Genomic DNA, 16,042 nt, shown 5'->3' on the forward strand with positions numbered 1-16,042 from the left:
TAATGATATTTTGACTCTATGTTTTGATGATGTGGCTAGAGCCACTACAAGAAAAAAATAATTTACTCATAGTTAACTATCACATTAACGATGGTTTAAACCGTTATAAATGATATTACTTGTAGTTGACAAAACCGTAGTTAATTTAAGCGTGATAAATATATTAGCTGCAGTTTTGAACTACTGTAGGTAATTTTTGCATTCTCAACAGTTACCTAACTTCTGTTAATTAACTACATTTTTTTATAAACATTGTTAATTACCTGCAGTTCAATAACCGTTGTTAATTACATGAGGTTTGGACACCATCGTTAAATATCTGTGGTTCAACAATCGTCGTTAATTACTTGGAGTTTGGTAACCATAGTTAAATACCTGAGGTTTGTGAACCCTTGTTAATTTGTGTGGATTGCCTACGTTTTTTCAACTCTTGTTAAATAGTTGTGGTTTATAAACCCCTGTTAATTTTTGTGGTTTGCCAGTAGTTTTGAAACCCCTAATAAATACTTGCAGTTTGAAATCTCTGCTAAATACATGAGCTAAATTATAAAATTCTTATAATTAAAATTGAGCTTAATTTTTTTAATTCACCTGTATATCATAAAATATTTACATAAAAATCATATAATTTATCTTTAATTGATAAACATAACAAATTTAAAAAACTACAACATTAAGACATTTATATAAAATCAATAGTCATAGATAAAGATATCATAACACACTTATAACAAAGTTCTAATTAAAATAAAACATGTTATGTATTTAAGAGCATAGTGGAACTACTACTATAATCTTTAAGAGAACTACTCTCCAGTTGAAAAATTTGAAGGAGAATGTTTAATCACATTAGTTGGTTGTACATTTCCTTGATCAGACACCTTAGATGTAGAAATCAAGAACAAGTTCAAAATAAAAACTATCATTAAATTAGCTATGTAATATTAATAAAATAATTCAATTTAAAAGAATTTTTTGGTAAAGTTTGAAACATAGCTAAGTCTGGAGGTAGCTGACCTTAAAAGTTCTAAATGAAAAAATTCATCATTACATCAATTTTTTTATTTTGTTTATCCATTTGTGTCTTTAAGAACATAGTTGAACTACTACTATAATTTTTAAGAGAACTACTCTCTAGCCGGATAATTTGAAGGAGAATGTTCAATCACATTAGTTGGTTGTACACTTCCTTGATTAGACATCTTAGATGTAGAAATTAAGAACAAGTTCAAAATATATTGTCATTAAATCAACTATGTGAAAGTTTGAAACATAGTTAAGTCTGGAGGTAGCTGACCTTGAAAGTTCTAAATGAAAAAATTCATCATTACATCAAATTTTTTTATTTTGTTCATTCATTTGTGACTTTAAAACAGTTACTTGATTTTGTAATTCCCTATAAAAAGGAAGAGATGAGGACATTTCATTATATAAACGGGAAGAACATCTAAAGACTTGAGATGGACAAGGACCCAATCCCAAACCCCAAACACGGCCACAATGCTCTTTACTTCCTAAAACATGAGCAAGTGAATCTTGAGTAGATATTTCTTGGGATAAAGATGTGGTTGATTCATATTCTTAAATTTTTTCCTATAAAAGCACCATTAAAATAGTTAAGCTCAAATTACACAAACAACTAAATACTAATGTTAACATACTTATGTTTTGTGTTTAAAAGTAAAAGCAATATATCTCAATATTAAATATAAACTTATATACACACACATATATATAATGTAGAAATTAGGACTGTTGAATAAAATATAACATATACTAATTTCTTTGGCCTCTTCACTAACAAAATCTCCATTTGCATTTTTATGTGTGATAGTCCATACTTCTCCCTTGCTAACTTTTTGACCAAACACTAGTTCCTACAAAGTCGAAAAAGAATGTGAATTTTATGTTGAAAGCATAATTATATTTTCATTATTTATATTTTATGGTTACCATCTCTACTCTCTTTTGTGCAATGTTCTTGGATTTACTAGTGTGAGGAATTGTCTATTTCTTTCTATTATCTCTATTTTTTGGGCATTTTCCTAATAATCAATAATGAAAAAAATTAATCTTAACCACAAAAATCATAAGGATCAAAATATGTTATTTTACATTTGTTTTTGAACTTAGACGGTAATCAACAAAAGAAGCTCAATAGTCTCTATTTACTCCTTTTGGGACCATCTCAATCAACTTATTTATGTTACGTATACTATCATCCCTATGTTGCCACAATTCTTGCCTATACTCTCTCCACTTTGAGTTAAGTAATTTGAAGACATAAAACTCTTATGAAGGTCAGAGTCAACTTCAAACTTAGGCTTCAAATTAAAAGATGAAAGTTAATTCATGTTCATAATTGAAATTAAGGCATAAATTATTAGAACATAAGATTTGTTTAAGCATGTGAGAGTTAAGTAATTCTAACCTGAATGATGTGATTAAATACATTTTCTTTGTAATCTTTGGGAACTTTTTTCCAGCTAGTATAATTGATTGGGAATAGCATAAAGTTCCTTGCAATAGGACCTAAGAACTTATTAAACAATCTTGCACCATCTCCAATTGGTTGTCCTTCATCATTCCAATTCAATATGATTCTTTCAGTAGGAGGAAAAGATCAAACATCATTGACTGTGAGTTGTTTGATTTTTCTTGTGCCATTTTCATTTGTGAATCAAAATTTAGCATATAGATTTTAAAATATTTAAGTGTATTATAATAGTGTATCAATTTTACCAATTATTTCAATAAGTCAAGCTCTTTTACGCAATATTAACTATGAAGGTAGTACTTGGGAATCTATTTTCCCTTCCTCTTTATTGTCATACTATAACTCTTTTGAAGGTTGAGCACTAGATTGAGGTATATGTATAGATGAAGAATGACTATGCAATTGTGGTATAGGTATTGATGGAGGTTGAATATGCAAATCAAGTGTAGATGGAGGTTGAGTATGAAACTGTTGCGCTGAATTACTCCATTTGCTAGAAAGTGGCTTTTGGTGGATTCCTATAAAGCAACAATTAGTGTCACCATTAGTAACTTGTTATGAGAAATTTTCATTATATAAATTGACTGAGTTATCTTTATAAGAGCATAGAAGAATTATACTGACATGGGATGCATGTGGAGACTGTGTGTTAGGCTGAGTTATAGATAGAGACATTATATTTGATTGACGTGTTAAATTAGTTTTCTTGGCAAAAAATATCTTCATCTTTGTGATTCCTAACAAGTAATAAATACATTGGTAAGACATTATTTAATCAATACAAAAGTAATAATTCAAGAAAATATACGAAAAAAACATTGATACACTTAGAGAAATATAATAGTAAGTTACAGAAGATGTTGCTGAACAAGAAAAAATAATACTAGAAATTAACATATATATCAGTAAGTAATAATGAAAGATAGAGATACTGATAACATAAGTGGTTGTCATATTGAACAACAGAAAATATTAGTGGGTCTTTTACAACTCTTTCATCTTTGTGATTCATATATGAATTTTGCTTTCTCTAATTATGAATAGAACTATCTTACCAACATGAGGTGTATTTGAAATAGATTGAGTATTAAAAGAGTCACCTTGTGGTACTACATTAGACTTCTTACTAGAGAATCGTTTCATCTTCAGGGATCCTGAAAAGCAATTAAATGAATATAAATCAAACTTTGTTCTATATAAAAAAATAAACTTGACAAATAATAAAGACAATAATAAAACACAAATAATAGTTAAACTAATAATTATAAATAACACCTTACTAATGGTATATTCCTTTCCCCATTAGGAAATAAAGTTTCTAAGTTTTGTTGTTGATATGGCTCACATTCATGAAAAGTATCATCGCCATCACCCATGTTATATAAGTCTCGTGGCTTTAGATGTATAGGTATGTTCCAATTTTTATCTAACTCATCTTCTACATAATAAACCATTTGAGCCTCTGAAGCCTGAATGTATGGTTCGTTATCTTCATGGTCACCAGTGTGTATTAAAGTGCAAAATTTACTGATGTAAATCCTAAGTCATTAGTTATAATTCCATAATGATTAGTTGTATTAGCTCATATACATTTGAATAAAGTAATTGAGAATTGACCATGATAGTTAATCTCAATTATTTCTGCCACTTCTTCATAATAAAGCACACTACTAAATTGCATTTAATTATCACTACTATTTGCATAGTGTCTTGTCTCAAATGTCACAAACACTCTACTATTTTGTGTTTTAAGCCTTTAGTCTTGTTCCAAGATACAAAAATTTAATCCGTTAATATTGTATGCACTATAGTGCTTTACACAATCAATTGGACCCATTGCTAAAAACTTTAAATCGTTAGAATATGATTCATTTGCTCCATCTTTTATCTACAAACAGAAAAAATGAAGTTATTCAAATATTACTGTTCAATAGGATCAAATGACAAGAATATAATTAAACTTACTCGACGAGAAAATCATTCAACAAATTCTCTATGAACCCTCCTATCTATCTTAGAGGATGATCGCGTACAGCTTCTTAATTGTCGTCGCAATACATTTCATAAATTCCCTACATAAAATATATAGGTCATTGCATATTTGTACTTTAAAAGAGTACTATTTATAACAAATTATAAATGAGATTACTTACTGAAGAAATGGGTCAACTTCTCTACAATTAGTCAATACATGACGATGTGTTTGTAATTTTTCCTTTCAAGATCAAGTGAAGTAACTAAAGCCACCAATTGAATTTCTGATTGGTAGAAACAAAGTGTTTGCACTAGATAATTCTACATTTAGCTTATCATCAACACGATCCAATCAATTGAAGACAGTCTTAATTCCTTCCAAATACCTAGAGCAAAATGTCAAAACCCTTCAGCTATATATCCTTCAGTACATAAGACTTTAATTTTTGTAGGTACCTCTCAATAGGTACCTATGAAAATTTCACTTTCTTCTAATCATCAACGAGTGAAATTAAGTACTTAAGACCAAGAATAATATGCTAATAAATGTAGATTCAGACGCTTACAAATTAAATATTATTCCATTTTCATTATAAAGATAAAAATGTTATTCGAAGCCATAACCTTTAGATCAATACAAGAGTCTCTAATGGCATATTTTCTATCACATTAAAATTGAAACCAAAACAATTATAAAAGTTCATCTAAAAACCCATATATAAAACAGAAATCATACCTTTGCACGACAATGAAGGCAACAACAAGGGCACTAAATCGATTCAATGAAAGAGGATGTTGTTAGTATTTGTGTCAAGTAATCTTACTTCGGTAGTAGTTCAATCAAGGAAATCGCTTCAGCAATGGCTTCTTAGAGAGGACTTTGACAACAATTTCAATTAATGAAATTTGTTGGAATAAGAAGACTTCATGGCTTAGTAGGCAACGGACCTTAGGCAACAATAGGAGTTAAGAAAGAAGACACAAAACCTCTGGCAATAGTACGTAGTAGGCCTATGTTTCAGGGTTTTGGGAGAGAGAGATTTCTTAATGCAAGGTTAATTACCCGGAGGGTTGATAACAAATATTTTAATAATTACTTGAAATTTTTGCAATTGTCATTAATTAACCACAGTTATTATAACAAACTGTAGGTAATAATTAAATTTGACTACAGTTATTTAAACCGCAGGCATTATTCAAACTTAACAACAGTTATATAAACCGGAGGAAAAAAATCATGGAAAAAATTAACAATTTTAAGTAGTAAGTTATTCTTGAAAAATAATTTAGACATAAGAATAAGGAAGATAGAGCAAAAAGTTCAAAATAAAAGCTTCAAGAGTGATGAGAGGGAGATAAACAAAGCATGGATCTAATAGGAATTAAAGTCTTAGTAGATCAAAATATAAAAAAAAGATAGAATTTCATGTGCTATCATTGTGGTATGAAAGGACACTTAAAAAAAGATCGTTGTTATAATAAGAAGAGTAAAAAAAGAACCTCTAAAATAACAACTTCTCAAGAATGTGTTGCAAGTACCTCAAACGATGGAAAAGTCATATACAATAAAGCAATAATTGTTCTAAAGATAGTAAACAACTTATTATTGTTTAAAATCATGAATTATGGTGCAACTTAGCACATAACTCCATCCCAAAATCGATGTTTTCTCTTGCTAGCTTATCTTGAAAGGATAAATGTCCATGAAAAATTATCATGCTTTAGAAATTATTAGAGTTAGTACTATAAAGCTAAAAAATATATGATGGTATATTCTACTCTATATATAAAGAGGTTTAACATGTGAAGAGTCTAAAGAAGAATTAATTATCTATTGGATAATTAAATGACCTCAAGTGTAAGATCCTTGCTGAAGGGAGATCTTAAAGGTGGTTAAAGACACTCTTGTAATAATCATGAAGGCAAAAACTATCATAACCAATCTATACTACTTTTAGGAGATATGTTTCAAAAGGTACATGCATTCATTGCAATTGTTACAAACTAGGCTATATGTTAATAGTCCTTGCATAATGTAATCTCTTACTCGATCTCAAATCAATAGGTTTACCTTTCTATAAGCATTATGTGATGAGTAACATAGATTAAATTTGGGTAGATCAATTGCTAGAAGTAATCATATACTAATTTAATTTATTCTGATGTTTGGAAGTCACCACAAATATTCTTAGGAGGAGCAAAATATTTTGTATATTTTATTAATGTTATTCTAAGAGATTGTGGGTATACCATATCAAGCAAAAATCATGTGTTTTCAGTATTCAAGGATTCAAAGCATAGGTAGAGCTTGAAACTGAAAAGAAAATTAAGAATTTAAGGATTAACAACGAAGGAGAATATATAGATAGTAAATTTTAAGTATTTAGCAAGAAAGAGGTCATTATGAGAGAATTCATAGTTCCTCATACACTTTAATAGAATGATGTAGCAAAGTGGATGAATAGAACTTTTCTAAAAAAGACAAGGACTATGTTGAGAACTGTAGGGCTAGCCAAGTGTTTCATGTATATGTAGTGGACAATTCTTAAAAAATAAAAAAGTTGGATCTAAAATTTAGAAAATGTATATCACTTATGAGATCCCATTATCCATAAGGTTATTATCAATAAAAATGTGATATTTGTAAATAATGAACTAAAAAGTAGATAAGAAGTGGCAACACTACTAAGGAGGTTACTACAATTCAAATAGATGGGAAATTTGTAGAAGATTATTTTGAAGTAGAATTTGAGCTCGAGGAACAATAACTAAATGAAACCAATTAGGTAGAAGTTCAACGAATAATATGTTAAACAAGAAAACCATAATGAATTAGAGGTAAAGTCTTTTTTTTAGGAGAACATAAAGGGGAGATCTATATGCTCCAACTAAAAGGTTTTGAAGAACAAAGAAAAGAAGATTTGTTTTGCAAGTCAATCAAATTACTATATAGTCTAAAGAAAATGTTAAATTGTATGTAAATGAGATTTAATTCTTTCTTTATTAGCCTTAGATATAATAGATTAAGTTCAAACCATTGTATGAACTATAAGAGTTTTGGTGAAAATAATTTTATCATTTTCTTAATGTATCTCAATCACATGTTGGTGGTGCACCCCAACAAAGATTAAGTCCAAGAATTTAAGGCATAGTTGAGAAAGAAGTTTGATATGAAGAACATACGACTAGCAAATAATATTTTAGGTATGAAAATTCACAAAGACAAAAGAAAAAAAAAAGGTAGAAAGATTTAATTTTCTTGTAATAATTATTATTTTTGGAAGGTATTTTGATGCTTCAACATGCAAGGTTATAAGCAAATTTCTACTTCTGTTTCTATCAATTATAAACCATCTTTAAGTATATGCCCTAGTATGAAGTGAAGATGATAAAAATGTCTCAAGTACCATATGCATTGAAATACTATGAAAAGAATATATTAAAGAAATCCCAAGTGTTGCATTATGTTTTAGAGGATCAAAGTTTGTTATCAAATGATATGTTAATTCAAATTTTGCAAGCGAACTTGATGAAGAAAATCTATTTGAATCTTTTTTTATTACACTTGCTAGAGTTATAAGTTGCACATAAAAAAATAAAGATTTAGTGACTGACAAATTTGCATTAGTGTAAAAATTACTTTTAACATCGATTTAAAATAACATTTAATATTGGTTAAAGAATTGTTATAGGTACAACTTATATAAAAAGTTTATAATTTTATATCACTTGTAACAATCAATGTAAAAAATATTACTTTTTACATCAGTTATAAATAATTAATATAGAAAATTATCTTTATATAAATGTTCGTCAATGGTGTCAATGTTCTTCTAACAATTTAATAAATAATTTTTCAATGGTGTCAATCTTTGTTAATGTCATCAATAGTGTCAATGTTTGTTAATATTTACTCAATATTTAATTTTTGTTAAGTCTATAAATGAAAAATATACAATGTTTATCATTAATATTTGTTAATATTTACTCAAAATTTAATCTTTATTAATTCTGGAAATGAAAAATATAAAGTGTTTATCAATGTTGTGTACCAATAGGTTAATAAAAAAGAAAACACAAAATAAAGTAAGATAAAATCATTAAGTTACTTGGCAAGACTTCAAGGTTAATCAATGACATAGCCAACAACACTACAAAAGTGTGAGAATATAAGTAAGAATTTGTATTTATCAATAGCGTAGCCAAAAGTATTAACAGAAGCTTGAGAATATAAATAAAAGTTGGTGTTTAACGTCTTGAATTTATACTATTTTATAGACGTGAAATTTTATATTTTAAATTTATTTTACATCAATTATAAAAGAATCGATTAAAAAGTGACATTTTATGATGTAGATTTGCCTATTTGATGCATGAAATATTTATTTTCTATAACATAGAATATATTATCAATAATAATAGCTAAAATATTTTATGAATTGTATATTTAATTTACAATTTTTTTACATTGTTTATTGGTGGTTAGATTTGCCTATTTAATACATAGTATATTTAAATTTTACAATAGAGAATATATTTATTAAAGGTTGAGATGAAGAAATTTATTTATATGCGAAAAGGAATTATTAAAAGAACTCTTCAATTTTGTAAAAGAAAGAAGACAAGAATAAATGAAAATGACACAGTAGCTGTTATAGAGATTTTGTGGTATAGTAATTATAATAATAAAGTTTGAAATAGAGAAGGAATTTATTTGTATGAAAAAAAGAATTATTAAAAGAACTAAAAATTTATGATTCAACTTTCTAAAAGGAAGGAGAAAGATAAACGAATGTGATATGGTGACCGTTCTAGATATCTTTTTAATAAGTTCTACAAATAATACTTTTTATAAATTAAACATGATAATTAATAAAAGTACATATTGAATCTTTTGCTTATATATAATTTTTTTATTTAAAAGTAACACTCATTAAATATTTAATAAAATAAAAGATGCTAAACATATTAAATCTAATTATAAATTATAAATCAAAATAAACTTTATTTTAAGAAATATAAATATATTTTAAGGTAATATCTAATATTATATAATAATAAAATAAAAAATTAATATAAATTTAATATATATGTAGTTTCACTTAATTTAGTTTAATTTTAAATATATCAAATTGAATCAGATTGATAAATTTTAATTAGTATATTAAAATAATTTGTATAAATTTTTTAATATTACTAATTAGATAATATTGAATTTGTAAAAAAAATTAATTCGTAGACAAATCAGACCTTAATATTTTATTTTTTTGGATAAACACATTTTTTATTTTGAATAATTTTGTTTAATTTATAATTTTTTATTTTTAAAAATCTCTTCAATATAAAATAAGAGGCTAAAAAATTTAATATAAATATTTTTATTACTTAAAATACAAATATTATCTAATCAATAATATATATAACAGAAATAAATATTTACATCACATATAAATAGTTATTTTATAAAATTAGCATAAAAATATAACATCGTTGGTTTAAAATTCTTATTAAACAGATTAATTTTATAAAAAAAGTATTAACTATTTTATTATATTACTTTATTGTAATGAATAATGTGTTTTAAAATATAAATAAATAATAAATTTTAAATAACATAAAATTTAAATTCTATAATCACAATGACAATATAAAATTATTTAATAATGAAATTAAATTAGTTTTATATTTTATAAAAATTACTGAATAATAGAACTGTTAAGTCCTGATATTACACACCTTGGGTCTTGGAATCTCAGTGAACCGATATTCCACCCTTAGTGGGCTTCTTGCTTTCAAACGCGGATGACTCTTGACTTATAAAGGATTTGATATACACACTTAAAGCGGTTTAACGATACTTTAGAATATTAGAATAAGATAGCATATCATTATTTGACCGCACTCTCCCTTTCCTTACTTTCTACGCTATTAATCATACATCATTTTCTTCATCATCTTAGTCATAGGAGGGGTTAAAAAAAATATATTAAGAAAACCCTCGAATTATGGATTTTGATTGCATCATAAAATAGTATTTATATATTTAATTTTATATTTGATGCATGAAAAATAATACTTACGGGACAAGATCATAAAATAGAGTTATTATTTTTTATTATTTTAATAAATATCATAATAAGATAATATAAAAAAATATAATAAATAATAAGAAGAAAGAGAAAAGTTATTTATATTCTCTGTATCTCATAATACTTTCGTAAAATGAAGAAAAACATATACTTTGATATCTCTTATCTACCACCGTGAACTTTCAATATAACCTTATTGTTTTATACTTTAAGAGAAAATAAAATTACAAATTTTTTCACATTATTTTTTTAAGAGAATTACCTTCTTCTTCTTCTTTTTTTAATGTATAACTTGAATAAATAAGTTCATTTTTTAATAACATATACAGGCTCTTATTGTTCTTGGGCTTAATTATTATTACATCTAAATGGAACAAGGGTTAGAGTACTTTTTCATGTTTTTATCAACTAAGTTTTTCTTATTAAAGTTAGAAGTAACCTTTTATACTAATTTTCTTGGGATATGCTTTATCAGTTTCTATGTTAAATTAAATTAAGATTTTTTCTTTTTAATAGTGATGTAATTTCTATTGAAGTTTTTTTAATCAATATTAAGTGCAAGAAAATATTTATAGATTATTATTAATTTTTTTTAATTTAATTAATAAGTTAAAAAAATTTAAATTTAATTTATAAAAATTTATTTCAAGTAACATTTAATTTATTAGAAGCTAATTTTTATTTTTAATATTTTAATATTTTTAATATTTTATACCTCCAAAAAAATTAACATTTTCTTTTTAATCTTTTAATACATTTCAATTAGTTGTTCAACCAATTTTATTAAATGATTTTAATTCAGTTAACTAATTGTGAGGTATAAGTTTTTAGTTATTTAACAAGTCAATTATAATTTTTCAATTAGTTTTATTATAGAGAGTTAAAATATTGTAGTATTTTATAATTTTTAATGAAAGCTTAATATATATAAATTTTTATTAGATTTTGTTAATCCCACTCTTTTAAATATCTATAAATAAAAAAGTACATAGTTATTGTATTGAAGTTATAAAAATATAATAAATATTTTTTTAATAAAAATTTACTATTATTAATTGTTTATCTCAGTTTTTATAGGTTAACAAAATCTATTTTTATTATATATTCTTAAATATACATTAGAAAAAATTATATTATAAAATAGTTATATTCAAAATAAGAGTATTGTATATTTAGTTTAATTTATTCAAAGAAAATTATTTATTTTTAAGAAAATAATTAAATAAGTAATTATTTTAAAATTTTAAATTATCTTAAAAAAAACTAATTATAAAAATGGAGATTTGGAATACACGAGTGCCCGCTGATTATAAAGGAAAAACTATTAGCCTTCCTTGTCCGTCTCTGCTCTCTCCTCTATATTTCTATCCAATCTTCGCGTTTTGAAATTTCCACTTCAATCCTGTTACGTTAACTCCGCCTCCATTTTCCTCTTTATATTTTCTTATAAATATATAATTCACTTTCTAAATGTTATAAATTAATCGTGTTATATTATTTTTATTTTTAAAAATGCATGTAAATTATTCTTTTAAAATTAAAATAATATTACTTATTTATCATCGAACATGGTAAAAGTTATTTCAACTTTAACAAATAATTTTGAATTTTAATTCTAATAAATTAAACTTGTTAAAAAGAATAAATTAAAATTAATCCAAAAACACATATATTTTCTTATAAAAGCTTATTGCTTACAATCATCTTGAATGGACCATAATTATCTGTAATAAAAATACCTTCAGTTTAAGCTAAAAGATTTAAAAAAAATAAATTTTAATATTCCATTAAATTAATTTTTTTTCACATGAAATTCTTCTGCAAACAAGGCTGATTCGGAAATCACATTCAAACTCTCTTCCATTCCAATAATCCAACCCCCAAGAATCCCTCTTATTATAAATTCCCTTTATTTAATTCCCATTCTATCTCCTCACTACTTCAACTCTCTCATTCCTTTCCCACTTTATGACACCAAATAAAAAACTGCAACTCTCTCAGAAAACAAAGACACCCTTTTAAGTTTTATATCATCCTAACCCAAAATTACACTGTGACTGACACCAACATGGGTTCGGTTCCTGCGGAACTAAGCTTAGATTTTGTTCCCAAAACAATCACTGATTTTCTCTGCTACATTTCCACCACAAATAACGCCACCCTCAAGTTGTTCTTGCTTGATGACTTCATCAGCAAGTTGGAACTTGAATTGTCCAAGATCCAAGCATTCAAACGCGAACTTCCCCTCTGCATCTTCCTCTTAAATGATGGTTCGCTTTCAACTTTCTTCATTAAAATAAAAAAGAAAAGAAAAAACATTTTTTGGACTCTTTTAATGGTTTTGGCAAATGGGTTGTGCTTATTCTATCTTCAAGTTTTATGATTTTAGATTAAAGTTGAAGTGTTCAATGGGCTAATGCATTGTTCTCCATTCTTTTGTGTTTGCAGCAATTTCAGCTCTGAAGGTGGAATCAGCAAAATGCAGGGTGCTTAAATCTGAACCAGTGTTGGAGGAGTTTATTCCCTTGAAGAGAGAGTGTGATCAGAGGGAGGAAAGTGAAAAGGAGAAGGAATGCAAGGATAACAAGAAGAATTGGATGAGTTCTGTGCAGCTTTGGAACACTGATAATAATTACAAAAAAAATGCATGTGACTGTGACAAAAAACCAAACTTTAAACAAGAAAACAAGGTACTATAGTTAAAAAGGGTGGGAATTTATTTTGTAAGGTGCTATGAAAAATTTGAATTTATATGGGTTGTAATGTTTTTTTTTTTTTTTTTAATTTGATGATAATAGGAGAATTATGAAGAAGAAAGACAAAGTGTTGCTGAGGGCTTGTTCCAATATGGTAGAAATAGAAATGGAGGGAGGGGGTTTATGATGCCTTTTTCCACAACAAAGGGAGAGAAGGAAGATTGTGTGGCGAAGGGACTCTCTCTTCAGACCCCTGGAACTGTAATGAAGAACTCAAGGGAAGGTTATGGTTCCAGAACCAGCTCTAGCAGGGTGGTTTCCTCCTCTCCTTTGGCTCCGCCTCAGCCGCAATCTGCCCGGAAACAAAGGAGGTGCTGGTCGCCGGAGTTGCATCTTCGATTTGTTAAGGCTTTAGAGGAGCTTGGAGGTTCTCAAGGTTGGGAATTCAAACTAAAATCAGTCTTTTTCTTGGCACATGAATTTCAATGACTACTAGTAGTACAATTATTTTGCTGCTAAGAATAGGGGCTTTTATCACCCTGGGCATTTTGGTTGGTAGGAAACTATGTATGAATTAGTAGTAAATGGATGAATTTGCCAAAAATATGTGCTAGTGTTAGGAGTTGAAGAATTTGATGATGGGATTGTGTGGATATGAAGTTATGTATTTTCTTCTCTTTTTTTCCCAGTTTGATTCACGATAGAGGTTGTGTGATGAATTAATTAGGTAGAGTTAGGATCAGGCTAGAGACACAGGAAATGTTACATATTGCATTTCATATTATCCGTCACAGCAAAAGTTCTTTTCAAACACGTGTTACCTATTGTTTGATTCATAATTGTCAAATTTATATCTCTTTTTCTTTCAATTGCAGTGGCTACTCCAAGGCAAATTAGGGAATTCATGAGGGTCGATGGCCTGACCAACGATGAAGTAAAGAGTCATTTACAAGTAAGTTGATGTTATTACTTGTTCCATTTCCCCTCACTGTTTGCATAGTTTTCAAGGGATGCAAGGTATATATGCCTAATGTTTGGACTGGAGATTAACATATGGTTGTTTATTGTTGCAGAAATACCGACTTCATACACGCAGAGTTCCACTTGCTACGGCTACAACTGCTAATCGGTCTGTTGCGGTTCTTGGAGGCTTGTGGATGCACAATGAATCCTCAAAGGGTAGCAGTTCTGATTCTCCTCAAGGCCCCCTCCAATTAGCTACACGATCCGGGGAAGGGACATCGCCTACAGAGGGTGACAACATGATAGATGATGATGTAAAATCCGAGTTATAGCTGGAAAAAGTCACATTCTCAAACATGCAAAATGGGTGATGTATAGATATTTTTCCCACCATCAATTTTGCAGATGAAAGTATATGTGGGAGTAGTTTTAGGCTACACAAAAACAGCACATGATACATAAAGGAGGATGGATCTATGAAGAGATGCTTTTTATTGGAAACACTGTAGTGCCATGCCACAGGAGAAATTACTCCAATGTCTTAGATGGAATGTCTGCATTTTTTGGTGGATTTTGAAGTTTCATGATTATAAATTTGAATTCTAGCATTGACTGCAGTCTTGTCAAAATAGAAGCCTTTGAAGGCTATTGTGTAACTCTCCCAATTTTGCTTCCTATCCCCCATGTATCAATAGTGGTGAAGGATTGTTCAGATTTAACTTGAAAGACATTGATTTATGCTCAATTAGGGTCTGGAGTCAAGACAGGTGATGAAATTTGTCATCAGGGTCAGATGTAAACTTACCATCCTAGCTAGAGAGAGATAAAATGCTTGATATCGTTTTGTAACAAAGTCCATAAGACTGTTAGAAAATGTATTAAAATATGATTTTGACCAAAATAAATAAAAAATGGTAAAAGTCCTACATATGGAATGGTTGTGATATTTAATGTGATGGGAGATTTTAATAGGTGATATTCTATACTATGTGCATGGAAATGAAATAAAAGCTCCTTCATTTAGTGGGTTAGCAAAATGTACCCTTCAACCTGCAGATATATGTTGACTGTCATGGATGTGCATGAAGACAATGTCGTCTCTTAATTATCAAATTATCTTGTTTCTTTGTCTCAACGTTACTCTGAGTCATCAAATGTGAGGGTTGTTGTCTATATTTAATGCAATGACATGTCCATAACTGAGGTTGACTATGTCTCCAAATTCATGTTATCTTAAAATTCTTACGCGGAATTTAGAAGTAAAGAACAATTTATATCTATTCGGAGTACAATTTACAGGTACCACATGATAACAAGAAATTGAAGTGTCACGTGAGAACAATGTTCTCTTTTGTCTTTTACATATTTTCTCGAATTTGCAATTTTGCAGCATCACTGTGGACCTGGCTTTAGTATCCAAAGAATTTGATTCGAACTTTAAAATTCAGCTCAGGGATTTTATTATAAAATAAATAAGAGAAGAACTTTACTTGTAATGTTTTGGTCCAACAACTCTTCGTAGTAGGCATTCTCGCATTCTCTAACTAATGCTTTGTCCATTTCGAAATATCTATACAAAATAAGAGAAAACATTAATGAAGTGATAATATTTTAAATGGTTTAATCAAATATAATTTAACTTTCTTAATATAAAAACATTTGATTACTTTGTGAATCATAGTTGGATCAATCACCTTGTATGACAATGTTTTGAAATGGTTCGAGTTCATCGCAACTCTTGTTACTAGACAATATATAATTCTACTTTAAATTATTTTTTAATAACTCACTCTAACTTTAAAAAAGCGATCACTTTCTCTTAG

At 27.7% G+C, this 16,042-nt stretch overlaps 1 protein-coding gene across 1 annotated transcript; it reads left to right on the plus strand.

The window, feature by feature from the left end:
- The first annotated feature begins 12,378 nt into the window (after positions 1-12,378).
- LOC113869689 (myb family transcription factor EFM-like) lies at positions 12,379-15,144 on the plus strand. The gene is made up of 5 exons (XM_027506139.1): positions 12,379-12,830; positions 13,009-13,250; positions 13,359-13,692; positions 14,132-14,208; positions 14,330-15,144. The coding sequence occupies exons 1-5, from the start codon at positions 12,629-12,631 to the stop codon at positions 14,549-14,551; spliced, it is 1,077 nt and encodes a 358-aa protein (XP_027361940.1). The 5' UTR covers positions 12,379-12,628; the 3' UTR covers positions 14,552-15,144.
- Positions 15,145-16,042: the final 898 nt, after the last annotated feature.

The sequence above is a fragment of the Abrus precatorius genome, unplaced genomic scaffold (assembly GCF_003935025.1).
Source record: "Abrus precatorius isolate BTA unplaced genomic scaffold, Abrus_2018 Scaffold6, whole genome shotgun sequence".
In the NCBI taxonomy this organism is placed as follows: Eukaryota; Viridiplantae; Streptophyta; class Magnoliopsida; order Fabales; family Fabaceae; genus Abrus; species Abrus precatorius.